We start from the raw sequence: 27,102 nt of genomic DNA, 5'->3' as shown, positions 1-27,102 counted from the left end.
GTAAAATCATTAAGCTGATGGCAGGATGTTTCTGGTGTTTTAAATGGCCTTCAGAATTTCGTATGGTCAATGGTATTAGGCCACATTTCTCTGCATTTGAGTCTTAAAGTGTTTGAGATAGTCTGCTCCCCTAAACAAAAAAAGGTAAAATCATTAGCATTATTTCTAATATTAATGTTGAGGCTGCAGTGAGACAAACAAACAGGACAGTGTGCAATATCAGGATTGGGAACACAGTTAAGCCGAGGAGCCTAGATTCAGACTTCATTTTTAGTTTCTAAATTGTTTCCAAGTCACGTATTTCCAAGTTTGGATGTCAGGAGAAAGAAAAAAGGTCCCCCGAGGCCACCCGCAGAGGAAGGATTGCAGACACAAACTGACTTAACATTCTGCTTCCTGCTTTTGGTTTGATTTGATTCTTTGGGAAAAACAAAACAAAAGACAGATACACGAATTGCTATGTGTAGGCCAGCCCGATGCTAGCATACGCCGGCTTTGAAAAGCTTCTGGGATTTCTGGCTCCGTGTAATGATGTTTGCCGCTGTACTGAAGAGGAATAGAACCCAGACGTGGTTTCCCAAGCTCCACAGCACGCCCGCCAAGGAAAGCACTCTCTCTTGAAAGTCAGTTATAACAATCAGGTATTTATTTTCTACCACGTGCCAGCCCCTGGGCAAGGTGCTTCTTAGAGGTTCCAGCCAGGTGAGGGGCTGGGTTAAGTGACACAGCCCAAACCAGGGCTCCAGCGGGGGCTCAAACCGTCTCATGCCCACCCCCAGGACCTGATCTGAGCCTTTTCAGAGACCACCTGCATGTTTCCCGTATAGGAAAATTGCTTCTCTCTCCCTTCCCATTCTTGTCAGTTCAGGGTTCCTTAGAGCCTCCTAATAACCATAGATTTCATTTTCCACCCATCCGGACTCCTTGCTCCTCCCCGCTCGGCCCGGGGAGAACTCATAAACGTCGTTGGTGACGAAGCCACTCTCCATGCTCGCCAGCGTCACGAACCCGCTCTCAGACGGGATCACGGCCACGTTTTCATAGTCACAAGACACGGCGTCGGGCGTGGCCTCTCCTGAGCGCGCTCGGAACGAGATGTTCTTTAGGTCCGGGCGGGTCTCGGCCAGATCAGCTTCGCTCTGCTTTCGTATGACGTTGTAAACCTCCAGGTCCGGGCTGTTCCCGGGCTGGGGAGCCGGCCAGGTGGGGCGCTGCTCCTTAGTGCTGGGGTCCGGCTGCCCCCGTTTCCTAGGAAGACGGAGAACCAGGGCTGAGCAGACAGGGGGCCTGAGAATGTCCCCAGGCCCCTGTCCAGGCAGGAGAGGGTCATCCCTGCGCGGTCACTACGCTGCGCTTCTCATCTGTGTCAACCTACAGGGCAGGGATTCAGGTGGGGCAGGAATGAACCAGGAAAGTATTCTGTCATTCACCACGGCCTGAGCACAGAGCAGATCTGGTGATCCTAGGGACCCTAGAGCCCCCAGAGGGTCTATGGAGAGAACGGCATGCGGGAAAAAATGCCACATTAAAACAAATCCATCTCTAAGGGAAACTGTCCTTCAATTCTGAATGTGGGCAATCAAGCTGAGTAGAATTAGTAATATCTTTGACTTGCTCACTAACGGAAATCATAGATATTTTCATATCAGAGTTATTAAGATGCCTTAAAATATTTTATGCTCATCTCTGCTTCAATATTATGATAATTATACCTAAAGAAGCATTAATAAAGAAGCTCATGTATTACTGTTTCACATACATTTTTGGAAATATTTTGCTAGTATTTTTGTGTCTGTGGCACAAAACGATTAAAACTGTGAGTAGACTCCAGCGTCAAAGTTACAATTCCAAGATTAGGGTGAGCTGCTCAATGGGTAGATAAGGAAGGGAAATCAAGAACCAAGCACAGAGTAAGCAGTTAGAAAACATATTAGCAATTTTTTAAACTGAATTCTGGTTTTTTGGCCATACCAACATTTTTAAAATTTAGATATATTTATTTTTAATTGGAAGATAATTGCATTACAATATTGTGTTGGTTTCTGCCATATAGCAACATGAATCAGTCACAGGCATACCTATGTCCCCTCCTTCTTGAATCTCCCTATCACCTCCTATGAACTGAATTCTGTTGGTATTTTGGATTAAAAGGAATTAACTAATAAAAATGATTATAGGAAGAGATATTTTTGAGTGCTTATAATATACTCACTCTGCATGTATTAACTGCTTTAATTCTAATAATTCTATAAGGAAATTATTATTTTTTTAATCTTTTGGCCACGCTGCATGGCATGTGGGATCTTAGTTTCCTGACCAGGGATTGAACCCCTACCCTCTGTACCGACAGCACAGAGTCTTAACTGCTGGAACACCAGGGAAGTCCCTAAAGAATTATTATTAAATGAAGTAGGTTCGACATTGAAATTTTATTAGTTTGTCTTAAATTGGTCATCAAAGGGAGTCAAGTCTTAAAATGTACCTTTGCTTTCCTGTTGTGAAGTGGCAATGCCACCTTCTTTTATATGGACCATGATGATGGGGAATAAAAAGGTAGCTGAGAAGAGCTCTGGGTACCTGCAAAATGGTGGCTCCATGATCCACTAACAGAGGTGCTCTAAGCTACTTAAGGTAGCTATTTGTAGCCATCCATACTTGCGTATTCAAGTAAAAGTCAATTAAAAAAATTTGGCTATTTTATTTTGAATGAAGTACTTTAGTTTCAGAGGTTTGCCAGGAGGCTTTGGAACAGTCATTTTCATATTTCACTATTTACTCCTTTACTCACCCAAAAAACATTTCTGGAGTGAGAATGTACATGCATGAGAAAACTTTGCTGAATGATGTGTGGATACACAGGCGAATAACGCAGTCTCACCCCTCAAGTCATTTAAAATCTTCCACACTAAAAAGTTAAAGAATGTAAGATCACTCTGTTAATTACAGCTGAGTACAAATGCTTAGTCCTTCTGAGTGCCCCGAACCCATCAGAAGATTTATTCTCAAATCTGCAGAAGAGATTCTCCTGGAGCTGCCTTGCCTTTGAAGTCCAAGTTCAGAAAACACAAAGGTTTACAGGATCAGTGTTTTACTTGCCTCCTTCTACAGATCCAAACCCAACATACACCTGTGGTGACCACAAGGAGGAGGAGGAGAATGCTGGGGATTAGGATGTAGGCAAGATTCAAGGCAGCTTCTGAAAAGAAAAGCGCAGATAAAATGTAGTTATGGGTATGGTGTTTTTCTGAGTTCTATAAATTGTTCTAGTGAATTACTGAATGTGACTCCCTGGAATTGCAGTCAGTTGATTAGAAGTGCAGGTGGCCTGGGGACCCCAGATCTTGTGGCTGATATCTGTAGCAAGGGCAGTCTGGGTGGGCACCGAGCCCTTAACCTGTAGGGTCTGTGTTAATTTGAGGTGGCTAGTGTCATGGCTGAATTGCAGTACTTCAATATCCTACTTCATTACATGGACACAGTAGATACTCTTAGGTAGGTGAGAAAAATACTGTTACTTCTTTTATGTAAATAACTAAACTGAAAAATTGTGTTTGTTTTCTTAAAGTTACCCAGTGACAAAAACTCAGATCTTTCTCTTTTTTTGTTTTAATTGAAATATAGTTGACGTACAATATCATGTTAGTTTCAGATGTATCCTATATTGATTTGACATTTATACACATTATTAAGTCTTAACTACCAGCCCAGATCTTCCTCTTGAAACTCAAGGTGAGAGTTGAGGTTGAAAGTCCATTAGCATTCCAGTTTATCACCCCATTTTCTTTTATCTTTTATGTCCATTTTCTCTATTTGTCTTGTAAAGAAATATTAATCATGGCCTGGGTCTTTCTGTTCGTATTTCTCAACATTCATTCTCAGTTGCCACCCCCTCCCCCCAACCCAAACAACTTCTGGGAGGTTCTCAAGTCTCCGACTGTCTTCCTGAAGACTTTCTACCTCTTGTCTCATCTAATCGCCCCAACTGTCTTAGGAAAGCTCCCTTTGTATATTTCACTGACAAAATCTAACATTTAATACAGTTTTTACAAAGCCTGAGTGCCCGGTCTGTTTTCATTTTTAAGCAGCCATGGGAAGAACAAAGCAGGGTATGTAACCATGGGGAATTTGTAATCAGGAGAGTCCCACTATCTATTTTTCCCCTGGGAGAGTTTTGTATATACCTTTGCTTTCTTTCAGTATTTCTGTGGTATCTTCTTTCTCTGTGTCTTCTGGAAGGATGGGTGTTGCTGGCTCTGTCTCTTCACCTGGAGAGAGACATATGTACTTAGACCTGGAGAAAAGCATTAACAACCAGATATTCTCTGAGGTCCTATCAGCTTCAAGGGGGATGTCAGAAAGCACTAGCAAAGTGATCAGTGCAGTTTATAATCACAGAAAGTGAAGAAGTGAATTTGCTGCCCAAGAGGTCTACTTTCTGTGATCTTTCTGGTATGACTCTTGCTGCCAAGAATCAAGTAGGAACACAACCAGCAGGCAACTGACATCAAGGCCCGTGAAGTACTGCAGAATGCAGGCGAAGGGCCGACGACTCACTTTTAGGACCACAATGATCAGTTTGACTCACTTGTCTTGTTAGATTGAATTATTCCTTTCATATTGTCAATAAGGATCCCAAACTGATTTGTATTTGTTCCCATTCTCATAGTTGAAAGGCAGCCCTAGAGAGTGAGATTAACGAATCACGTGTGGTGTCTCGGTGTGACATATACCCATCCAAAGAGTCAGTGTCTTTCCATCGAATAATCTGGTTTAAAGAGCATGTGATTCTCAACCTATGGAGAGGTTCTAAACCTGTGGGAAACAGCCCCAATGAACTCGAATCTCCAATGACAGTCTTACCTCCAGTCCTTGTAGAAGGAACTGTTGGCTTATCTGCAGCAGAAAGGGATAAGAATGAGAGTAATAGGTAAATTGCCATACCATCTGAGTGAAACTGGCCAGGGCACAGCTTCCATTTAGTTGCTCATTCAGTCTTCCAACAAACTTCATTTCATGCTACCAGACTCCAAAACCTGGTTAGTAAGTCCAAAGAATCCCTTCTGCACAAAGACTAGCCTTTCCCCAGCTTTGCTTGGACACTTTTTAAAAAAAAGCATTAAAACTTTTAAATATGAGAACTTCCAAATATACACAAAAGTGGAAAGATTGGTATAATGAGCCCCTATGCAGTGTCAACGCTTATCAACATATGGCTAATCTGGTTTCAGCAATAATCCCTATTCCTCCCTGGCTATACCGAGGCCTGAAAATTCTATTCTATTCTATTAGGCTGCACTGGGTCTTAGCTGTGGCATGTGGGATCTATTTTCCCTGACCAGAGATGAAACCCAGGCCCTCTGCATTGGGAGCATGAAGTCTTAGCCACTGGACAACCAGGGAGGTCCCCTGAAGTGTTTTAAAGCAATCCAAGACATTTTATCAGTTCCTACTGGGGATGTTTTAAAGCAATGAACACCAACCTCCAAGCAGTGGAGGTGGCTGGGGACTAAGTAGACTATGGCCCGCCCCAAAGCAGGGCTGTGATCTAGAACCTGAGCTATTTAAAATAATTCTAAGAGCCTCAGGATAGTCAGGCTCCACAGACAACCTACAGTAATGTTTTTACTTCTGGCTGAAATTGTTATCAGTCTTTTGTACTGGCAGGGACTCTTATGCTGATCAGATACTCTGGGATCACAGAGTCAGAATCTTTAAGGTCAAAATTTTATAATTCATAGTCCTATGGCTGGGATGGGCTTCCCTGGTGGCTAAGACGGTAAAGGATCTGCCTGCAGTGCAGGTGACCTGGGTTCGATCCCTGATCCCCTGGAGAAGGAAATGGCAACCCATTCCAGTATTCTTGCCTGGAGAATCTTATGGACAGAGGAGCCTGGCGGGCTACCGTCTGTGGGGTCGCAGAGTCGGACTGAGCGAATGACTCTTCGAACGACTGAGCGAATAACACGCACACCCAAGGCCAGGATGTCAAAGTTATTCTGAAGTTTTATTCAGAAGGGAAACTTTTAATCATATATGTGTGTGTGTGTGTGTGTAGAGGTGATGAAAATCCATTTATTTATTAAAAATGTCTGCTGATGATAGAAACACCATCATGTTCTAAGTGTTTTTATAAAAACAAACAATTTATCCTTGTAACAGTCTTGTGAGTAAGTGCTATTCTGAATTTGTTCACAAGGAGACTCAGGTACAGGGAAATTAAGCAACTTACTCAAATCTCACGGCTAATAAGTAGCTGAACTGGGATTTGAATTTAAAAAATTCAAATGAAAATTTAAGATCACAAGGAGACAAACTCCATGCTAGATATTAGAGATACACTAGCAAATAAAAAGCCATCCCAGCTCTCTAAGGAACTTATACTCTACAGGATGGCAATAAATTTTAGAATTATAGGAGAATATTCGTACATATTAATTTTGTGATATTATATTACAATACATCGTATATTCAATGACATTACAGAAAATGATGCATCATTTTGTTGTCCCTCCACAGTTCAATCCACTGGGCAAAACTGCAGAGAACATGGCAAATTAATGCGGCATTTCCATCACAGCCGCAATGGTCTGTGACATTGCCTCAGATGATTTGTCTCTGATCTCCGCTGACTGTGTCTATGCTTCTAGCCCACCCTGCAAAGAATCAAGTGTTCAGATCTGGCTGGCATGCTACCTACTCTATGTGGTCATGTTGTCAAATTTAGTTTTAGATGCTGTCTTTCAACTGGTCGCTTGCCCTCTGGTATAAAACGATATTGTGCCATAAGGTTGGAGCCACACTGGGTGACCTTCCCCTAGTCCATCAAGCGCAGGGTCAAATGTGTATTTCCAGACCTCAGGCCAACCATACAGTGAAGTGGACAAACTTGTCAACAGGCAGTATATGTACTGTGTGTGTGAGGTGTTATGAGCCTCACAGGAGGAACACTTAACCTAGTTTTGAGGTTAAGCCCTAGAATGCTTCCCAGAGGAAGTGATTTTTTTTAACTTATTTGGAAATAATTTAAAATTTATGAAAATTTGCAAGACTGCTGCGAAGAATTCCCATGTATCCTTCACCCAAATGTTATCATTGTATCACATTTCATTTATATAACTATTCTGTCTCTTTCTCTTTATATATATCTCCATATATTTATATCTATGTATCTATATCTAAATCTCTATATATACACAGACACATATCTATATTCACATACAGACACATGCATAACTTTTTTTCGGAGAAGAAGTTGTAGCCATAGTTACCCTTTACTCCCTAAATACCTCAGTGTGTATTTAAAACAGGACTGGGAGGGGCATACTCTGTCATAACCATAGTACAATTATTGAAACCAAAATATCAACATTGATATATATTATCATCCAATCTACAGATCTTATTCAAGTTATGCCCATTGTCCTAAAAATGCCCTTTATGGGAAATTACCATTGTCATCATCAAAGATACAATCCAGGACCATCTATTGATGTTATGAGAGAAGCTGATGCTTAACCTGAACCTGAAGGCTGAGAATGAGTTGACTGGGAAAGAGGGAAGGATGGTCCAAGCACTGGAAACAGCTGTTAGGAGATCATGGGGAACTTCACAAAACGCAGAAGGGAACTAGCTTGGGGAGGGAAAATAAGTGGTGGGAACTGGGGCTGCAGAGAGGCAAGGGTGTGATCAAGCCAATGCTTCCGTGGTGTGCTGAGGGACGTGAACTTATCCTGAGAAGGAGGTGGTGGTCTACAGGAAGGCAACGTGTTCGTCTTCTCCCACGTGCCCACATCCTTCTGCTCAATCTATTCTTGGTCCTTCTCTGTGTCCTGGGAGGCTGACCTCTGGGGATGTGTCCCGGGGCTCCCTTGTCCTTTGGTTCTTGATTGGACTTAACTAATAGGAGGCAGAAGCAGGAGATTAGAGGGTAGAAGAGACAGGTCCTAGTAGTATTCCCCAGACCTCTCTCCCACATCATGGTGGTGTGACAGTACCGTGTTGTCTGGTTACAGCTCCTGTCGGGTGGCTCCTCTTGCGTGACTCCAAGATTTCTCTGGGTTCTGCTAAAACCATACCCTCCCTCCGCTCCTTGAAGCCTAGGGGTAGTAAGTTTCCCGTTGCAGCTGGTCCCTGGGCACGTCACCATCTCATGCACTGTGTCCACACTTTGGTAAATATCATTTTATTATACTCCTCTCATTAAACCCTTTGAGTGTGCCATCTTTTCCCTGCTCAGGACTCAGACAACAGCACAATTAATAAACAAAAATTATTTTTTAAAAAAACTAACTGGTTCTAACCCCAAAATAAAAGGCTATGAAAACAAGTGCCCAAATCTCACATTTCAAAAAATGTTTAAGGTACAAAATTTTAAATCATGGTGATAATAGGATATAATGAACAAAAGTGATGGGCAGCCAATTTGTCATAAGTGCATTCCTTTAATTGCTCTAAAAAAGTGCCCTGCAAGTCAGCCTTGATCCTTGCAACCTCCCTGTCTGAGACAACTCTATGGTGGGGAAGACCAGGTCTCTGGAGAGAAGAATTCGTCTGAAGGGGTGAAGAGGGAGGAAAAACAACTTTAGCAGCGAAGGCACAGTCAAGCTCCAACAATTTTTAAATGACAGGATTGTTTAGTCCCCAACTAGATGCAACTAACAAGTCATTCTATTCCTGTCAGGAAAAGACGAGGAATTGAGATCAAGCAGTTGGCTTCAGGGTGGCGAAAAACTTCAGTAACAGATCAAAAATCACTTCATGTTTAGATTGAAGTCCATCAAACGGAGGAATTTGGGAAAGCCCAGCACAGTGAGATTACTGGCTTGTAGCCAATTCAAAACCCTTAATAGATCTAGAAGAAAAAGCTAGTTAAATTTGCAAGGCATATATATAGAGGGTGGCCTAAGGAGTTTAAGCCTGCTCATCAAAGTGACTGCTATCTGCCCAGCGTCAGTAAAATTGGCATATTTTATCATTTACCTCCTGTGGTCATTATCCTGTTTCCTTAAAAGCCCCAGAAAATGGCCGGCAGGAGATATGCAAGAAAAATGGCCAGCTTCCTTTCATATTTCTTCCTTATTCCAAGCTCCTACAGAGTACAACCTCACATATGGAGGGAAGAAGAACTGTAACTGCCCACCTGGAAGGCTTTTTATTTCTTGAAGTTCTCATAATTCTTGCCTTATCATCCATAAATTAGACCCTTTCATTTCTTCATCTTTTAGCATCTAATACCCTCTCCTTTGCTAGAATTACTCCTCAGCGAGGAGGTATCAGGTCATCTCCCTTTATAAGAATTCCCAGAGTTTAACACTGCTGGCATTTGCAACAAGCTTTCTCAGAGACTACATAACAAATTCTTGGAACCAGCAGCTGATTATGAAAGGAGAGAGGAGGCTGAGAATGCAGCCACATAACTTGGGAGAGGATTCATTACCATCAGAATATTTGCAGATGAAATTGTTCTTCATGGTACATCGGTCGTCATTCCACTGGAACATGTAAGGGCCCCCGATGCCGGCGGGGGCCGACGGCTGATGATACATGACCACGCAGACCTCGCTGCCGCAGGAAGGCTCATCCACATACCAGTTCCTGTAGGAAAAGGGTCAACAGTGGAGGCAACTGGAGAAGGATCTCGCAAGACTTCAAAGCCTCTGCTTTCCTATCAAGTTCCACCGAGCCAGGAACTTAAGAGAGAGGGAGGAATTGAAGTGCTGCCAATAAGGAGGATAGGGACATCACAATCAATCATCTGACATTTGCCACAGCCTCTTTGCAGGGAGGAATATATTACCATATGATGTCTGCAAAGTTATTATGAGAAAAGGCAGCCAGCAGGGCCAGTCTGGACAATCTTATTATTATCTTTTTTTTTTTTTTTGCTTTTGGCTAACTGGGTTTTGTTTCTCTTTTTTAGGAAATCAGATGCACTGGGAGAGACATGGCTTATTGCCTCCAGAGCTCACCCTGCTTCCATCTCCCCGTGCTTTTCAGGAGCCACAGCTGCCTTCTGAACTCTGAGGAGTGGATAGAATATTCAAGCATCTGAGGCTTCAAAGCAGGAGCCAGAGTTTGGGAAAAAGCAGAAGGCCCCAGCTAGTCTTTTTCAGTGTTTAAGTTGTTTCTACTTCATCGGGCTGATGAGACCTTTTATTAGCCTCCGCTGCCTGATTTCTTGTCTTTGTTTCCCAGTTTCCTGGATGGGGTGCACTGCAGCCCCAGTGGTACTTGGAATTAAATGGTGCTGCTGCCCAGTTAGATCTGTGGGTGCCAGGTTAAAGCCTTGGATTCCGTAGGTAGTTTAGATGCTGTGAGCACCCAGGCCGTGTGCTGACTCAGGGCTGGGCTTTGTACTCTGCCGGGTTACTCACCCAAGCAGGTTGCTTCCAGGCCCCAGCTCTGCCCTGATGCTCAGACTGCTTGGATGAGCCCTGCTGCTCTGCCTAGCTCTTGTCACAGCCCCTCCTTATGGACACCTAAGAGACAGCTCTCCGTGTACTACCCCAGGAGAGCTCTGCTTGAGTCTGGTGCTGCGGGTCAGCAGAAGGAAAATCCTCTGCTGAACTCATTGGGTTGAATTTGCCTGGAAGATAGCTGAGCTTGCAACGCTGCTTGGACACTGTCTGGACAGCTGGGGTTCCTGACTGCGGCTAGGCTCTGCACCTCACCAGTCACCTCCAGGCAATTTTCCAACCTTGTTGATGGGGCTCCCACTTGTCTGTTCTCCTCCCCACTCGCCTTATGGCTTCATGTTAATTTATTTCACAGATAATGGAATGGATGCCTGGCATCCAATATGATGTCTGGAATCTAGTTTCTGGACTTGAGCCAGCTTTTAGGCTTGGAACTCACTGCTAGAAAGAGGAAGGACCCTGCGACACCCCAGTAGATGCAAGCTGGTGCATGTGAGCTAAGTTGCCTTGGTCATGTCCGACTCTTGACCCTATGGACTCTTGACCCCACCAGGCTCCTCTGTCCATGGCATTCTCCAGGCAAGAACGCTGGAGTGGGTTGCAGTGGGTTGCTGTGGCCTCCTCCAGGGGATCTTCCCACCCCAGGGATTGAGCCTGAGTCTCTTATATTTCCTACACTGTCAGGTGGGTTCTTTACCACTAGCACCACCTGGGAAGCCCCAGGTGCACATAGTATTCTCTTCTATTCTCCCCAAGGGACCTAGGGCCATATATTCAAGGAACCATACACTGGGGGAAGAGGAATAGCCTGATATTACGAAGGCTGTTGGACAGAGTGTGCGAGTTAACACTGCTACCCAAAGACTTGAAGTGCCATTAAGGTTACCCATTTGAGTGGGAGCATATTGAGGCCAAGCATTAAATCGAGTTCTGCTTCAGGACTGAGGTAGGAGATAGATGGGCCCCCAGGCTGAACAGCTGGTGTTTGTCAAGCAAAGTTGTGCTTGCTTGAGGATGTGTTCTCACCCAGACACTCCAAGCACAAAGCTAGTGGCAGAAGCTACGCTCTGCTGGAATAAAGAGATAAGATGACCACTCTCGAGGTCAAGGAAAAGTTCCCTGTCTGCCCACAGAAGGCTCATTGGGGTGGGGGGTCAAAAAGGAAGGGGGCTCATAATAAGTAGGTGCGTGGGGGACCACATGCACCTACAGGCATCTGTGGTAAGATCCATCTTAATAAAAAGTTGTGTGTGTATCTTGGGGAGGGTCCTAGGACCTGTCAGGTGTGAAAAAAGAAACAAGATAACTGGCCAAAGGTAAATGAAGACCCAGAAGGATTATCCTATATGAGTGATTTAAATCACCTCTTTACTTCACCCCTCCTCTTTAGAGAGGGCTCCCATATCTTTTCTCTCCGGGTATGTAGTTCTGCCTAGCTGCTGACTTAAATAAACAAATTGCTTCTCTGTTTACCCACGCTTCCGTGGTGGCTCAGCGGTAAAGAATCTGCCTGCAAGGAAGGTGATGCAGATGTGGGTTGGATCCCTGGGTTGGGAAGATCCCCTGGAGGAGGGAACGGCAACCCACTCCAATATTCTTGCCTGGAGAATGCCATGGACAGAGGAACCTGGCGATCTACAGTCCACGGGGTCACGAAGAGTCGGACACAACTGAGTGACTGAGCATGCCCCCCTGTGCTCTCCCACGTGCTATGCTGTGTTTCTAATAATATACTTTGTACCTGTGTTTATCTCTGTGAGAAATGTATTTTCCAGTGGGTCAGGGGAACTTTGCTTTTAGCCTCTAATCCCTGGTGGGCTAGTGGCTAGGATTCCTGAGTCGGACACGACTGAGCGACTGAACCGAACTGAACTGAACTGATGCAGGTCCTATTCCTGGGTAGAGAACTAAGATCTCTCTCTTCAGGACTGCTTAATGCTGTCTCTCTGAGATAAGGACCAGCTCACAGTGGGACCCATGCAGTGGTCCTTCTCCAGTTTCAAAATATATGAATTGAAAACTTATGGGGTAAGAGTTATAATAGTGGAGAAGGTCAAGTGGAAGCCTTGAAAACTGCATTCTTCCCTGTCCTCTTCAAGAAAGTAAACAGAAAACAATACCTTATCCAGGCAAATGTGACAGAAAGTAGTGCCACCTCCAAAGACCTAGAAAATGCCAAGATGGTATTCCCCGTCACATCTCTATATAATTCACTAGTCTGGCCCCTGCAAAAATCAGGCAGATTCTGAAGGATGCCACTGGAGTAGCACAGGCTCAACCAAGCAGAAGCCTCCATTGCAGCTGCTTTGCCATATGTGGCAGCTTTGCTAGAGCTGGTTAACATGTCCTTGGGTACCTGGTATGAAGATTTGGGGAGTACATTCTTTTTCATCTGTATCAGAAAGAGAATCAGAAAGAGTCTGCCTTCATTTGGGATGGACATCAGTATACATTTATGGTCTTGCCCCAGGCCTATACTACTTTTCCTACCTTCTGTCATAATACGACGTGAAGAGAGACTTCCTGGATATCTTGCACAAAATCACCTTCATTCACCATATTGTTGAAAGCGAAAGTGAAAAGTCTCTCAGTCAAGTCCTACCCTTTGTGACCCCATGACTGTACAGTTCATGGAATTCTCCAGGCCACAATACTGGGATGGGTAGCCTTTTCCTTCTCCAGGGAATCTTCCCAACCCAGGGATTGAACTCAGGTCTCCCATGTTGCAGGCAGATTCTTTACCAGCAGAGACACAAGGGAAGCCCAAGAATACTGGAGTGGGTAGCCTATCCCTCCTCCAGGGGATCTTCCTGACCCAGGAATTGAACCGGGGTCTCCTGCATTGCAGACAGATTCTTTACCAACTGAGCTATCAGGGAAGCCCCAAGGTTGGAGATAAATGCTATGGAGATTCAGGGGCCGGCTACTTCATGAAAATGTGTAGGTGTTTTGTAGTCTAGGGAATGCCACAACACCTCTTTCAAGTTTAGGTTAAGTTATTTCATCTCACAATAATTTGAAGCATCCTGCAATCATTTGAAGAAGGAAACCTAGCATGTAGTAGGTCCCTTTGGGCTCTAGAAGTGGCATATTTCATATCTGGTCTATATACCTGTTGACATCAAAGGCAGCTGTCTTTGAGTGGGGTCCAGAGCCAAAAAGGACTCTGAAGCAGTCCTAGGCTGTGATGGAAGCAGACTTCCCACCTGGGCCATATGATCCATCAGAGCCTGTTGTTAGAGGCATCGGTGGTGAGAAAAACAATGCCATGTAGCATCTGCACAAGCTCCAATGAGAGAATCACAATGCAAACCGTTAAGATTCTGTAGCAAGGCCATATCTCCTGTAGCTGAGGAAAAAATCACCTTTTGCAAGGAACTCTGGCTTGCTACTAGGCAAGGAGTACCAAGAGACCATACAATCCAACTTACTCAGTGAGAGTGAGATACTGTCAGACTCACATAGTCAAGAGATTAGGCAGGAATCAACTCATTATAAGATAGAAGAGGTATATTTAGGACCAAAGGGCATGTACAAACAGAGCAGACCGCCATGACATCTTCCTCTATTGTACCAGAGTCTATCCTTCAGCTTACACCTACAGCTGCATAAGGGAATCCCTTATGACCAGCTGATAAAGGTAGCCTTAGGTCGCCAAGCATGGGGGGACAACTCCCAGTGGGCAGCACCTGTACTACAGCCCCACTCAGACGTGGTTTTGAAAGGTCTAGTGCTGAAGAGGCAACCTCCCAATGGCCAGAGCTTTGTTGATGTGCCTACTTAACCACTTGGTATGGAAAGAGAAGTTACTGGACATTAGACTGAGGCAAAGAGCTTGGTCAGCTGATCAAGAGTCTAAAAGGAGAAAGAGTGGGAGGCTGAGGACAAGGAGCTCTCGGATGGAGTGACGTGAACAGACATATGGGAGTAGGTATAAAGTATGAAAATCTACCATATGTTAAAGCCCAGCAAAAAGCCTCTAGCACAGAAGAGGCACTGACTAACCAGGGAGACAAAACAGCTCAACCCGTGAGCAGCTGCCCCTGTGCTGATGTAACAGGCGTACACTAGAGTGGTCTTGGTGGCAGAAGGGAGGCCACGCGTGGGCTCAGCAGTAGCTGTTCCCACTACCCAAGGCTGATCCAGCTACTGCCAAATCCAACCTGTCAGGAACAGAGACTGGCCTAGCACTTGATGGCAACTAGATGCCACTGGACTCTTTCACCCTGAAAGGGGCAATGATTCATGTTGATAGGAAGAGTTAATCTGGGCATTGGTTTGCCTCTCCTACCCCAGGGCCTTAGCATCACTATCTAAATACTTACACAGTCTTTGATCTACCAGCTCAGGATTCTAAATAAGATCTAATCAGACCAAAAAACTGAGTTTCTAGCAAAGGAGATGTAGGAGCAGGCAGGGGATTTACTAGTCGGACCACACACTTCGCTCTCCTAAAGCTGCCAGTCTCACAGAAGGATGAATGAGCTTGTTGAAAACACCCTGAAGCACTAACTCAGTGGCAATACTTGTGAGGAGGGGGCAACATCCTCCCAGATGCAGTGCAGACTCTGAATCATCGACCTTTGTGTCATCCTGTGTCATGCAAGAGTATTCTGGGGTCTGGAAGCCAAGGGGTGTAGAAGAAAAACTGGAAGCTAACAGAGGTTGATTCATGAAGTTAAGGAAAGAAACTGTCTCCATAACATAAAAGTGCATGGTGAAGCTGTAGATGCTGCTTGAAAGCTGAAGCAAGTTATCCAGATCTAGCTAAAGGTAACTCACAAAGGTGGCCTCACTAAACAACAGATTTTCAGTGTAGAATAAACAGCCTTTTAATGGAAGATACCATCTAGGACTTTCATAGTTTAGAGAGGAGAAGTCAATGTTTGGCTTCAAAGCTTCAAAGAGCAGGATGACTGGGGGGATGTATGCGAGCATATCTGCTCAGGCTCCTCTGTCCGTGGAATTTTCTAGGCAAGAATACAGGGGTGGGTTCCCATTTTCTACACCCCATGGATCAAACCTGACTCTCCTGCATCTCCTGCACTGGCAGGGAGATTCTTTACCACTGATGGCACCTGCTGCTGCCGCTGCTGCTAAGTTGCTTCAGTCGTGTCTGACTCTGTGCGACCCCATAGGCCGCAGCCCACCAGGCTCCCCCGTCCCTGGGATTCTCCAGGCAAGAACACTGGAGTGGGTTGCCATTTCCTTCTCCAATGCATGAAAGTGAAAAGTGAAAGTGAAGTCGCTCAGTCGTGTCCGACTCTTCGCGATCCCATGGACTGCAGCCCACCAGGCTCCTCGGTCCATAGGATTTTCCAGGCAAGAGTACTGGAGTGGGGTGCCATCGCCTTCTCCGACTCATGGTGCCTAGGAAGCCCGATATATGTACACTTAACAGCTGATTCACTTTGTTGTATAGTAGAAACTAACACAACACTGTAAAGCAATTTTAGTCCAATAAAAAAGATTTTTAAAAAAAGTTGACACAGGGAATTTGCTGTATGGCTCAGCAAACTCAAACAGGGACTCTGTATCAACCTAGAGTGATGGGATGGGAAGAGAGATGGGAGGGAGCTTAAAAAGGGAGGGGATATATGTACACCTATGGCTGATTCACATTGAAGTTTGACAGAAAACAGCAAAATTCTGTAAAGCAATTATCCTTCAATAAAAAATAAATAAATAGTAATTTTAAAAAAGCTGACACAGCTGATGACCTTAAGTTGAAGCTAGTTTTCACCAAACATTTTGAAAATTCTAGGACCCTTAAGAAGTACGCTAAACCTACTTGGCCTTTGCTGTATAAGTGGGACAACAAAGCCTGGATGACAGCGCAACTGTTCACAGCATGATTTATTGAATATTTTAAGCCCCCTGTTGAGACCTACGATCAGAAAAATGATTCCTTTCCAAGTATTACTGCTCCTTGACGATGCACCTAGTCACCCAAGTGCTCTGATGGAGATGTACAATGAGATGATTATCATTTTCCTGCCTGGTAACACAACATCCATTCTGCAGTCCATGGATAAAGAAGTAATTTTGATGTTCAGGCTTTATTCTTTAAGAAATACATTTCTCAAGGCTATAGCTTGCAAAAGGAGGAGAACCCTTGCTTACCATCCCTGGCAGTACCCACTTGGGGAATTTGTGCTTCTTGTCTCTGCAATGTTGAGGCCTGTGGGTTTATTTATTTATTTTTTTTAAAATTATTTATTTATTTATTTTTTTTTTAAATTTTAAAATCTTTAATTCTTACATGCATTCCCAAACATGAACCCCCCTCCCACCTCCCTCCCCATAACATCTTTCTGGGTCATCCCCATGCACCAGCCCCAAGCATGCTGCATCCTGCGTCAGACATAGACTGGCGATTCAATTCACATGATAGTATACATGTTAGAATGTCATTCTCCCAAATCATCCCACCCTCTCCCTCTCCCTCTGAGTCCAAAAGTCCGTTATACACATCTGTGTCTCTTTCCCTGTCTTGCATACAGGGTCATCATTGCCATCTTCCTAAATTCCATATATATGTGTTAGTATACTGTATTGGTGTTTTTCTTTCTGGCTTACTTCACTCTGTATAATCGACTCCAGTTTCATCCATCTCATCAGAACTGATTCAAATGAATTCTTTTTAACGGCTGAGTAATACTCCATTGTGTATATGTACCACAGCTTTCTTATCCATTCATCTGCTGATGGACATCTAGGTTGTTTCCATGTCCTGGCTATTATAAACAGTGCTGCGATGAACATTGGGGTACATGTGTCTCTTTCAATTCTGGTTTCCTCGGTGTGTATGCCCAGCAGTGGGATTGCTGGGTCATAAGGTAGTTCTATTTGCAATTTTTTAAGGAATCTCCACACTGTTCTCCACAGTGGCTGTACTAGTTTGCATTCCCACCAACAGTGTAGGAGGGTTCCCTTTTCTCCACACCCTCTCCAGCATTTATTGCTTGCAGATTTTTGGATCGCAGCCATTCTGACTGGTGTGAAGTGGTACCTCATTGTGGTTTTGATTTGCATTTCTCTAATAATGAGTGATGTTGAGCATCTTTTCATGTGTTTGTTAGCCATCCGTATGTCTTCTTTGGAGAAATGTCTATTTAGTTCTTTGGCCCATTTTTTGATTGGGTCGTTTATTTTTCTGGAGTTGAGCTGCATAAGTTGCTTGTATATTTTTGAGATTAGTTGTTTGTCAGTTGCTTCATTTGCTATTATTTTCTCCCATTCAGAAGGCTGTCTTTTCACCTTGCTTATATTTTCCTTTGTTGTGCAGAAGCTTTTAATTTTAATTAGATCCCATTTGTTTATTTTTGCTTTTATTTCCAGAATTCTGGGAGGTGGATCATAGAGGATCCTGCTGTGATTTATGTCTGAGAGTGTTTTGCCTATGTTCTCCTCTAGGAGTTTTATAGTTTCTGATCTTACATTTAGATCTTTAATCCATTTTGAGTTTATTTTTGTGTGCGGTGTTAGAAAGAGGCCTGTGGGTTTAGAGGGCCTGGTACCCAGAGGAGGAATCCTTCCACCAGAAGATACACCACGAATGTTGTTGAACCAATGGCTGCCACTTAGACACCAAGGGATCCTTGTGTTCAGGAGGCAGCAGGCAAGAGGAGGAGTCCTTGTCGTTGCAGGAAGTACTCACCCGAATCATAAGGTGAGGGTATCCCTGCTGTTATAGGCAGGGGGATATGTTTGGCACTCAGGGGTCTACTTGGGTACCTGTTGGTACTCATGCGCTCCATTTTGATGGTAAATTGAAAAGTGAAATCACCCCAGACTCAGAAATTCAAGTTGACTAGGACTTCACATTCCTCAGGGATAAGGGTCTGGGTCTTGCCACAAGGTAAGCAAGCCACTGAGGCTCCCTGAGAAGAGGGGAGTGGAACCTCGACAGGATGGAGGAGGTGAGAGGGGCTCAGTACGTATAAGTCATGGCTCTGGGGACCAGCTGCACTGGTGGAGAGGGTAATCCTGCTAATCTTCTGTTTTAAAATTTCTTCCAGGAGTACTTCCCTGGCAGCCCAGTGGTGAAGAATCATGCCTTCCAATGCAGGGGACACAGGTTCGATCCCTGTGGGGGGACTAAGATCCCACATGCCACAGGCAGCTAAGCTTGCCCCTGGCAACTAGAGAGCCTGTGTGCCACGACTAGAGAAGCCTGAGCACCGCAGTGAAGACCCAGAGCAGACAAAAAAGTTTCTTCTGGGAAGAGAGGCCCATGAGAATCTCGGAGGAGACACTCCTGGAACTTAGATGAAGGTGTGGATCAGAATAGCCAAGTGGGTGGGCTTCGATAAATCCGACACGCTGTCTTAAATGGAGTAGGTAAAAAGAGATATATTCTTATCTTCATTCTTTTGATTGAAACTGAGTTTAAACTTTTTCCCCATATGATTGTTTACCAGTTAGAGTGTCTATTTTGTGAACTGTTTGCTCAGGTCTTTTGCTTATGGGTTTTATTGACATTAATCTGTATGCAGGCCAGGAAGCAACAGTTAGAACTGGACATGGAACAACAGACTGGTTCCAAATAGGAAAAGGAGGACGTCAAGGCGGTATATTGTTACCCTGCTTATTTAACTTATATGCAGAGTACATCATGAGAAACGCTGGACTGGAAGAAACACAAGCTGGAATCAAGATTGCTGGGAGAGAGATCAATAACCTCAGATATGCAGATGACACCACCCTTATGGCAGAAAGTGAAGAGGAACTAAAAAGCCTCTTGATGAAAGTGAAAGAGGAGAGTGAAAAAGTTGGCTTAAAGCTCAACATTCAGAAAACAAAGATCATGGCATCTGGTCCCATCACTTCATGGGAAATAGATGAGAAAACAGTGGAAACAGTGTCAGACTTTATTTTTTGGGGCTCCAAAATCACTGCAGATGGTGACTGCAGCCATGAAATTAAAAGACGCTTACTCCTTGGAAGAAAAGTTATGACCAACCTAGACAGCATATTGAAAAGCAGAGACATTACTTTGCCAACAAAAGTCTGTCTAGTCAAGGCTATGGTTTTTCCAGTGGTCATGTATGGATGTGAGAGTTAGACTGTGAAGAAGGCTGAGCGCCGAAGAATTGATGCTTTTGAAGTGTGGTGTTGGAGAAGACTCTTGAGAGTCCCTTGGACTGCAAGGAGATCCAACCAGTCCATTCTGAAGGAGATCAGCCCTGGGATTTCTTTGGAAGGAATGATGCTAAAGCTGAAACTCCAGTACTTTGGCTACCTCATGTGAAGAGCTGACTCATTGGAGAAGACTTTGATGCTGGGATGGATTGGGGGCAGGAGAAGAAGGGGACGACCAAGGATGAGATGGCTGGATGGCATCACTGACTCGATGGACGTGAGTCTGAGTGAACTCCGGGAGTTGGTGATGGACAGGGAGGCCTGGCGTGCTGTGATTCATGGGGTCGCAAAGAGTCAGACACGACTGAGCGACTGAACTGAACTGAACTGAAACATTTAGTGTTTTACTGATTTATACATACTATTTATTATAAAAAGATAGAAACTGTTAAATTTGTTAAAGCACGTTTCCCGTCTTAAGTCTGCCTTTCAATTTTGATATTTGTTGACATTCTTCCATGTCACCACTTTTCTCAGGGAGGGATTATGGCAGTGCCATGGTGCCAGGGCAAGTATGTGAAGTGAGTCCAGTCCTGGAGGTTTAGAAGGGTTCTGCAAACCACAGGCTTCTTTGTGTCCCCTCTTGGCCAATCCAGAGAACTAGATCTGGCCCTAATTTCTTGCCTGTCATCGTAATTCCAGAGAAGGCAATGGCAACCCACTCTAATACTCTTGCCTGGAAAGTCCCATGGACGGAGGAGCCTGGTAGGCTGCAGTCCATGGGGTTGCGAAGAGTCGGACATGACTGAGCAACTTCACTTTCACTTTTCACTTTCATGTGTTGGAGAAGGAGATGGCAACCCACTCCAGTTCTTGCCTGGAGAATCCCAGGGACAGGGGAGCCTGGTGGGCTGCCATCCATGGGGTTGCACAGAGTCGGACATGACTGAAGTGACTTAGCAGCAGCAGCAGCAGCAGCATAATTGCTTGTTGTCTAAAGCCCCCTAGGCCTTTAGTCTTCACTGGGCCTGCAATCACACTCCTGGGCATATATTCAGAGAAAACCATAATTCAAAAGTATACATGCACCCCAGTGTTCACCACAGCAGTGTTTACAGTAGCCAAGACGTGGAAGCAGCCTAAATGTCCATCAACAGAGGAATGGATAAAAGATATGGTACATATATGCAATGGAATATTACTCAGCCACAAAAAGAACAATTGCAGCAACATGGATGAACGTAGAGATTGTCACACTGAGTGAACTCAGTTAGACAGGGAAAAACAAATATCATATGACATCATTTATATGTGGAATATAAAAAAAATGGTACAAATGGACTCATTTACACAATATAGAGTCACAGATGTAGAAAACAAACTCATGGTTACCAAGGTGTAAGAGGGTGGAGGGAGGGATAAACTGGGAGATTGGGATTGACATATACACACTACTATCTATGAAATAGATAGCTAACAAGGACCTACTGTGTAGCACAGGGAATCTACTCGGTACTCTGTAATGGCTTGTAAGGGAAAGGTCTTAAAAAAGGGTGGATATATGTATATGTATACATTCACTTTGCTGTACTAACACAGTGGAAATCAACTATAATAAAAATGAAAAAATCTCTCATTAGGGATCTAGTCCAAAAGGCCAGGTAGCCAGAACCGCTGACATCATGCATTGTGTGCTACTGAAGCAATGCTTCTGGGCCACCCTCTTGGGCAGAGCTCTCTGGAGTTGAGCTGGGCCCAAGTTAAGGCTGATTTATCACCCTTGCCACACTGCGTCGGTCCCTGGCTGTTCCAATGCCGCTGTCCCCTTGGGGCTCTGCCCAGCTGGGCTTCTCTTCCTCCCTGACTGGCACTGGGGATCTAGCCGGCCTCTTTCTTGAGCTATGTCAAGTGAGATAGCCGCTGTGAGTTCCGCTCACTTACCTAAATGCTGCTGTGCTTCCATCGATCCAGGCATAAAGGTCCTGGCAGGCTGTGCCATTGCTTTGTTGGTCCTCACGCCTCCTGAGCCCAATCCAGAAATCGCCATCAGAAGCCAGGAGGTTTTCAATGAACTTTACTATCAGTCTCTGTTCATCTTCAGACTCAATGCTGACTAGCTGGCTTCCATTCCTCCTGCAGGCTGCTCTGGCTTCCTCAAAGTTCAGTCTTTGAGAAGCATCACGGAAGTAAATGACTTCATAACAAGGCTTCTGGGTTCCTAACCGGCAGACTGGCTGGCCTGGAGAAGAAAAGAAGCCTACCTATTTTAGTGCCCCCCCAACACACGCTCAGATGGTACAGAATCTGCCTGCAATGCAGGAGACCTGGGTTTGATTCCTGGACAGGGAAGATGACCTAGAGCAGGAAATGGCTACCCACTCCAGTATTTTTGCTGGGAGAATTCCATGGACAGAGGAGGCTGGTGCGCTCCAGTTCATGGGGTCGCAAAGAGTCGGACCTGACTGAGCAACTAACACTTAAGATATACCAGAGCAGAGACGCTTGGAGACCTCTGAATGGAGCTGGGCAGGAATTCTGATTACTCATCAGTGGACTGTTTTAGTGTCATTTAGGCTCTCAGAGCAAATTAATACCCCTTCCAGGGTGGAGATGCAGTGATTTAGACTCTGATGGCTAAATTGTGTAGGACCTCCATGTGTTGTTTATTCCATTACAGATGATTGAAAAGCAGACATTTAGAATTAATCTTTAAAAGAGCAGTGGATGAAGATTTATTGTTTCACTTAAAGGCACGCAAACAACACTTTCATGCCATTTGGGAGTCTCAGGAGATAGTGTGGCTTAAAGTGAGTTACTTCTGTCTGGGGTTTCCTTCAGGTAAAAGAGGCATTCTGAAGTCAGGTGTGGGCTGCTCAACCCTGGAACCCTCTGCCTAGGTAGCAGGACTGAGAATTTACCCAGTCTATAGTATAAGCAGAAGCTATGAGCATCAGATCCAAGGGGATTTCTGCTACTGGTCTTGCTTAAAGACAACAGCTAAGGTTTAGTGAACTTTTACTATGTGTCATGCATTACGCTAAGGGCTTTTACATTTACATACATACCTTATCTCACTGAACACTCGTAGTAATCCTCTGCTGTAGGCGTTGTTTATGCCTCATTTTACAGATGAGAAAATTGAGGCTCAGAGAAAGGTCATTGCTTGGCTAAGGTCACATATGGCTCCCCAGGTGGTGCTAGTCATAAAGAACCCGCCTGCCAATGCAGGAGACACAAGAGACATGTGTTCGATCCCCCATGCCAGAGAAAGCTCAGGTTGCACCAGGGGCCTATGTAATGTGTCTCATCTGACTGACACCTGAAAGGCTGAAGACAAAGACAAATGGGTGGGACTCTACTGAGGACAGATTACAAATCCTTCACCAGTACATACCACCCTAGCTTGTGTCTGGGCTCCTGAAGCCATTTCTGATCTGTTCTGTTCAGTCACTAACTCAGGTTCGACTCTTTGCAACCCCACGGACTGCAGCACGCTAGGCTTCCCTGTTCATCACCATCTCCTGAAGCATGAGTTGCTCAAACTCATGTCCATCGAGTTGATGATGCCATCCAACCATCTCATCCTCTGTCATCTCCTTCTCCTGCCTTCAATCTTTCCCAGCATCAGAGTCTTTTCCAATGAGTCAGCTCGTCGCATCAGTACTGGAGATTCAGCTTCAGCATCAGTCGTTCCAATGAATATTCAGGGTTGATTTCCTTTAGGATGGACTGGTTTGATCTCCTTGCAGTTTAAGGGACTCTCTAGAGTCTTCTCCAACACCACAATTCAAAAGCATCAGTCCTTCAGTGGTCAGCCTTCCTTATGGTCCAACTCTCACACCTGTACATGACTACTGGAAAAACCATAGCTTTGACTATATGGACCTTTGTCAGCAAAGTAATGTCTGCTTTTTAATACACTGTCTAAGTTTGTCATAACTTTTCCAAGGAGCAAGAGTCTTTTAATTTCACGATAGCAATTCTGCACCCAAAACAGTAGCCTCATCGCTCCTTTGTCCAGTCAGTATGTACTGAGTGTACACTTGGTGCCTGGTGCTGTGCTAGGTGCTGGGAATACAGAAACATATATGCTTCTGAGCCCACAGGAAGACACAGCATATGTTTCTGGATCCAGCTGTACAGTGAAAACCAGACTTCAACAAGGAGAATCCCTTGCAATGGAGAGCCAGTTGTTGGGCTCTAGATGTCAGTTGCTGCCAGAGTGAGGAATTGAGGATTTGCATTTGGAAAACTCTTTCCAGCTCTCATAGAATGTTCTCATTTTCCTAACTTGTTTTGCAACTGTGCAGGGGGCCAGACAGCATTTGTTATTCGCCAAACTGCCCAGAGTACAGGGCAAAAGGCCGCAGACAGTGAACTGAATTTTCAGTGCTTAAATGGGAACAGAGCCCATACAGATAATCCAGGGAGCTCTTGTGAATTCTTATTTTCAATTTTTTCTTTCATTGCTTTTGTAACTAAATTCTTAAATAAAAAACGTTGGTTTTTCATTTTCCATCTTCTCCCTTTCTCTGCCATTTTTCTCCTGTTGCTGAATAGAGAGACTCTAGCAGGACTGCTCCATCAGAAAATTAGGTGGCCTCCTAAGAGGAACATTCTCACTGAGGAGGTATTCTGGAGACCTGAGAGAAGGCTGGGCCAGCTCAGCTTTTATGGGTCCTTAAAGATGGCTCCAGATGAGGAAGCAGAGGAAAAACAAATGAGTCCCAAGAACCCCAAATCTGGAGGTGAATTTACTGGCAGCCTCCATTTTTTCCATCGTTGGATCATCAAGGTGATCATCCTAACACCCTAACGAGTTAGTTTCCTGTATGGCCCAGCCTGGCCCCACATCCCCAGTCAGCCAGTGAGTGCCAGAGTGACCCAGAGCTGGAAGAAGGCCCAGGGCTCATCTGGTCCCCTTGCCTTCAGGAAATGTCTCTCGTCTCTCACTTGCAGGAAAGGGAAGGGCGGGAGGGACTTCTGTTCCTCTCCATGGAGGACAGAGCCCGGGGATGCAGTCACCCGAACAGCTGAATTCGGTTACCCTCCCATTTTGTCGCTCGGCACCCCACCCCATCCTGAAACCAACTTTAGAGTCTCTCAATCAACTTCCGAAGCATAGATAACTGAGCGGAGGTTTTCTTTCTTCTCCATCCCCGTGGCCCATCTGTTGCCTGCAAAGGTCACGAAGGAAACCCGAGAAGGGACACGGACATCTCCCTCCCGCCGGCCCCTGCCACGACATGGGGAACAAATGCAAGAGGCAAGAAGCCAGAGCACTGTACCTCCTCTGAAGTCCAAGTCCGCGGCTGCAGTCACGCGACAGGAGGAAAGAAGCCGAGAGTCATCCCCCGCCAGGAAGGCGGGGCTTGTCCCGCGCTAACTAGGCTGCTTTCTCTAAGCGCTCTTATTCCAGGCGCGGGATCCTGCCGCCCTTCCTGCTGCTGCTGCTGCTGCTGCTAAGTCGCGTCAGTCGTGTCCGACTCTGTGCGACCCCATGGACTGTAGCCTACCAGGCTCCTCCATCCATGGGAGTCTCCAGGCAAGAATACTGGAGTGGGTTGCCATTTCCTTCTCCAATGCATAAGAATGAAAAGTGAAAGTGAAGTCCCTCAGTCGGGTCCGAGTCTTAGCGACCCCATGGACTGTAGCCTACCAGGCCCCTCCATCCATGGGATTCTCCAGGCAAGAGTACTGGAGTGGGGTGCCATTGCCTTCTCCGCCGCCCTCCCTACCCCCCATCAGAAGAGACCAGGAGTAACAGGCTGGGTTCCCACGGCACAGCTGAGCTAGAATCCCTACTGTACGCCCCCCCGCCCCCGCTCCCAGAGCCCCACCCCGTGCCCGGGGACAGGAGACCTCCTCCGTGGGCAGGACAAGCCCTGTGTGGGGGTCCTGGGGACTACTGAGACTCGCTCAATGGAGCGGACCGAGGGGCTCCTTTTGCTCACTGTCCCATCTAGCCTCGGTCTCCCGGTATCCCTGGGCGGGGAGTGGACGTCGAGCTGTCCAGGACACGCAGGGAACCGGCGCTGGGCTCAGCCGCCCGGCGATTGCTCCTCTAGAAGCATAGGTAGCCGCTGGGGCTGAAGACGGGAAGCCACCGGGGAAGCCACTGGTGGGGCGGGGGCGCCACCCCTCCGCCCTCTCCTCGGAGGGCCAGAGAAGAGGCGCCGAGGCCCTGAAGACGGTCAGCCGCAGCCGGGGTGCCGTGGGTGCCGCAGCCGAGCGCGCCTGGGAACCGGCCCCCGCCCCAGCGCCCGCACTCACCGCTCAGCAGGCGACCCGTCGCGCCTCGGAGCCCCGCCAGCAGCGCGGCCAGCAGCACGGCCCGCGGCGCCGCTCCCCGCGGCATGGCCCGGCTCGGGTGCGCCTTCGGACCCCGGGGCGCTACGGCGGCGGTGGAGCGGGCGGACCGGCAGCGGCGCGCTCCGCAACGCCAACGGCGGGCGGCTGCAGCATCTCCCCAACACCGACGGACCCGGCACCCGGAGGAGGCGGGGAGGGCGAGGAGCCAGCCTGTCGCCCCTCCGCCCCCGGGGACGTCACTGCGGGGAGGGCAGCCCCGCCGGCGGGCCCGCCCCCCGGAGCCTCCTCCAGCGCGCTCGGCGCCAGACACCCGGCCCGCCCCACTCGGAGCTTCCCAGGGACATCCTGCGTTTGCCCGGGGCGCAGAGCCGAGGAAAATCCCGGTCTGGCTTCTCCGAAATTCAATGAAGAAGGCACTGGCTAAAAACCTACCGTGTCTCTCCCCAACTCCTCCTCCCAGCGTCCTAGGCTCCGCCTTTGGGCCAGCGGGAGAAGCAAACTCCGAGACCTGCCGGGGCTCAGGAGGCTGCTGTCCAGGCCTTCGGGGCTACGTCTAAGGACCGGTGGACGCAGAGAACAGACGCCCACCTAGGCGCGGTGCCCACTGGCCAGGCAAGTTATGCTGCAGCGTGGATACCGTCCAGCGGAGGCTAAGTTGGAGTTCTGGCTGAGGAGAAGAGTGGCGCTCCCAGAGCGTCCTTGAGACCAGCGAGGAAATAATACCGCTTTCTGCAGAGCACATGGGTGTGGGTGATGGTTCGGTCTTGTGGTAGAAAGGAGGCGACTCTCTCCCCGTCCCCCCAGGAAAGAGGGACCCTCGTTTCCTGTGGCAAAGCTTTCCTCAGGAACCCAGCCTCAACGTGTGCTCCTTCTTCCAAACTCTCACAATAGTCCTGTTTTAATTTGCACCTTGTTGTAAACAAAATGTCTTCAAATATATTCAAATAATAAAAGCAAGACTCCTGTCCAAAAGCTAAAGTTTTTGGCTGAGTGCTGGAAGGTGGGTCTGATTTGCATACTCCCCCCAACCCCCCTCCCTAGCCCTATCTGGTCCACTGACTTCTGAGTTTGGGTTTCAGATGGAGCCTTTGCAGTTTGAGACAAACAGGCCAGACTGATCACAGGGTGGGGCATCTGTTTTCAGTATCAGCTGACCTTTTGGGAAGCTCTGCTACTGCAGAAAGGACAGCATTGGCAGGAGGAGGGCTGACCTTAAGGCAAGTTCATTTACAGCCTGTCCTTATGCCTGAATTAGAATATTTCATGTCCAGCACGCATTCTTTCTAGAAAT

General features: G+C 46.3%; 1 protein-coding gene and 1 long non-coding RNA gene across 9 annotated transcripts; one reads left to right on the top strand and one right to left on the bottom strand.

The window, feature by feature from the left end:
* Positions 1–624: 624 nt before the first annotated feature.
* LAYN (layilin) lies at positions 625–26,777 on the bottom strand. Of its 8 annotated transcripts, XM_069555219.1 has the most exons (10): positions 25,773–26,777; positions 24,788–24,811; positions 21,441–21,738; positions 9,437–9,594; positions 7,995–8,096; positions 7,843–7,896; positions 4,861–4,893; positions 4,182–4,265; positions 3,097–3,196; positions 625–1,248 (listed from the first exon to the last, which is right to left on the bottom strand). In XM_069555219.1, the coding sequence occupies exons 1-10, from the start codon at positions 25,855–25,857 to the stop codon at positions 885–887; spliced, it is 1,302 nt and encodes a 433-aa protein (XP_069411320.1). In that variant the 5' UTR covers positions 25,858–26,777; the 3' UTR covers positions 625–884. The 8 variants fall into 8 exon arrangements, with proteins under 8 accessions (XP_069411320.1, XP_069411322.1, XP_069411321.1 ...); XM_069555221.1 differs by lacking the exon at positions 7,995–8,096; XM_069555220.1 differs by lacking the exon at positions 24,788–24,811.
* LOC138421230 (uncharacterized) lies at positions 17,922–19,966 on the top strand. Its single transcript, XR_011249438.1, has 3 exons — positions 17,922–18,087; positions 18,437–18,692; positions 18,914–19,966. It is a non-coding gene; the product is annotated as an uncharacterized lncRNA (long non-coding RNA).
* Positions 26,778–27,102: the final 325 nt, after the last annotated feature.

Source organism: Ovis canadensis, chromosome 15 (assembly GCF_042477335.2).
Source record: "Ovis canadensis isolate MfBH-ARS-UI-01 breed Bighorn chromosome 15, ARS-UI_OviCan_v2, whole genome shotgun sequence".
In the NCBI taxonomy this organism is placed as follows: domain Eukaryota; kingdom Metazoa; phylum Chordata; class Mammalia; order Artiodactyla; family Bovidae; genus Ovis; species Ovis canadensis.
Note: the sequence above shows the minus strand (reverse complement) of the source record. Positions and strands in the feature narration are given on the sequence as shown.

What these genes read in the sequence shown, in the direction of transcription:
- LAYN (XM_069555219.1), bottom strand. Translation starts at nt 25,857, where the DNA reads ATGCCGCGGGGAGCGGCGCCGCGGGCCGTGCTGCTGGCCGCGCTGCTG. An exon ending in CATCTGCAAATATTCTGATG is followed by an intron (nt 8,097 to 9,436) that starts GTAATGAATCCT and finishes TACTACCCCTAG; the next exon opens with GCTTCAAGGAGCGGAGGGAG. An exon ending in AGCTGTAACCAGACAACACG is followed by an intron (nt 7,897 to 7,994) that starts GTACTGTCACAC and finishes GCCTCCTATTAG; the next exon opens with TTAAGTCCAATCAAGAACCA.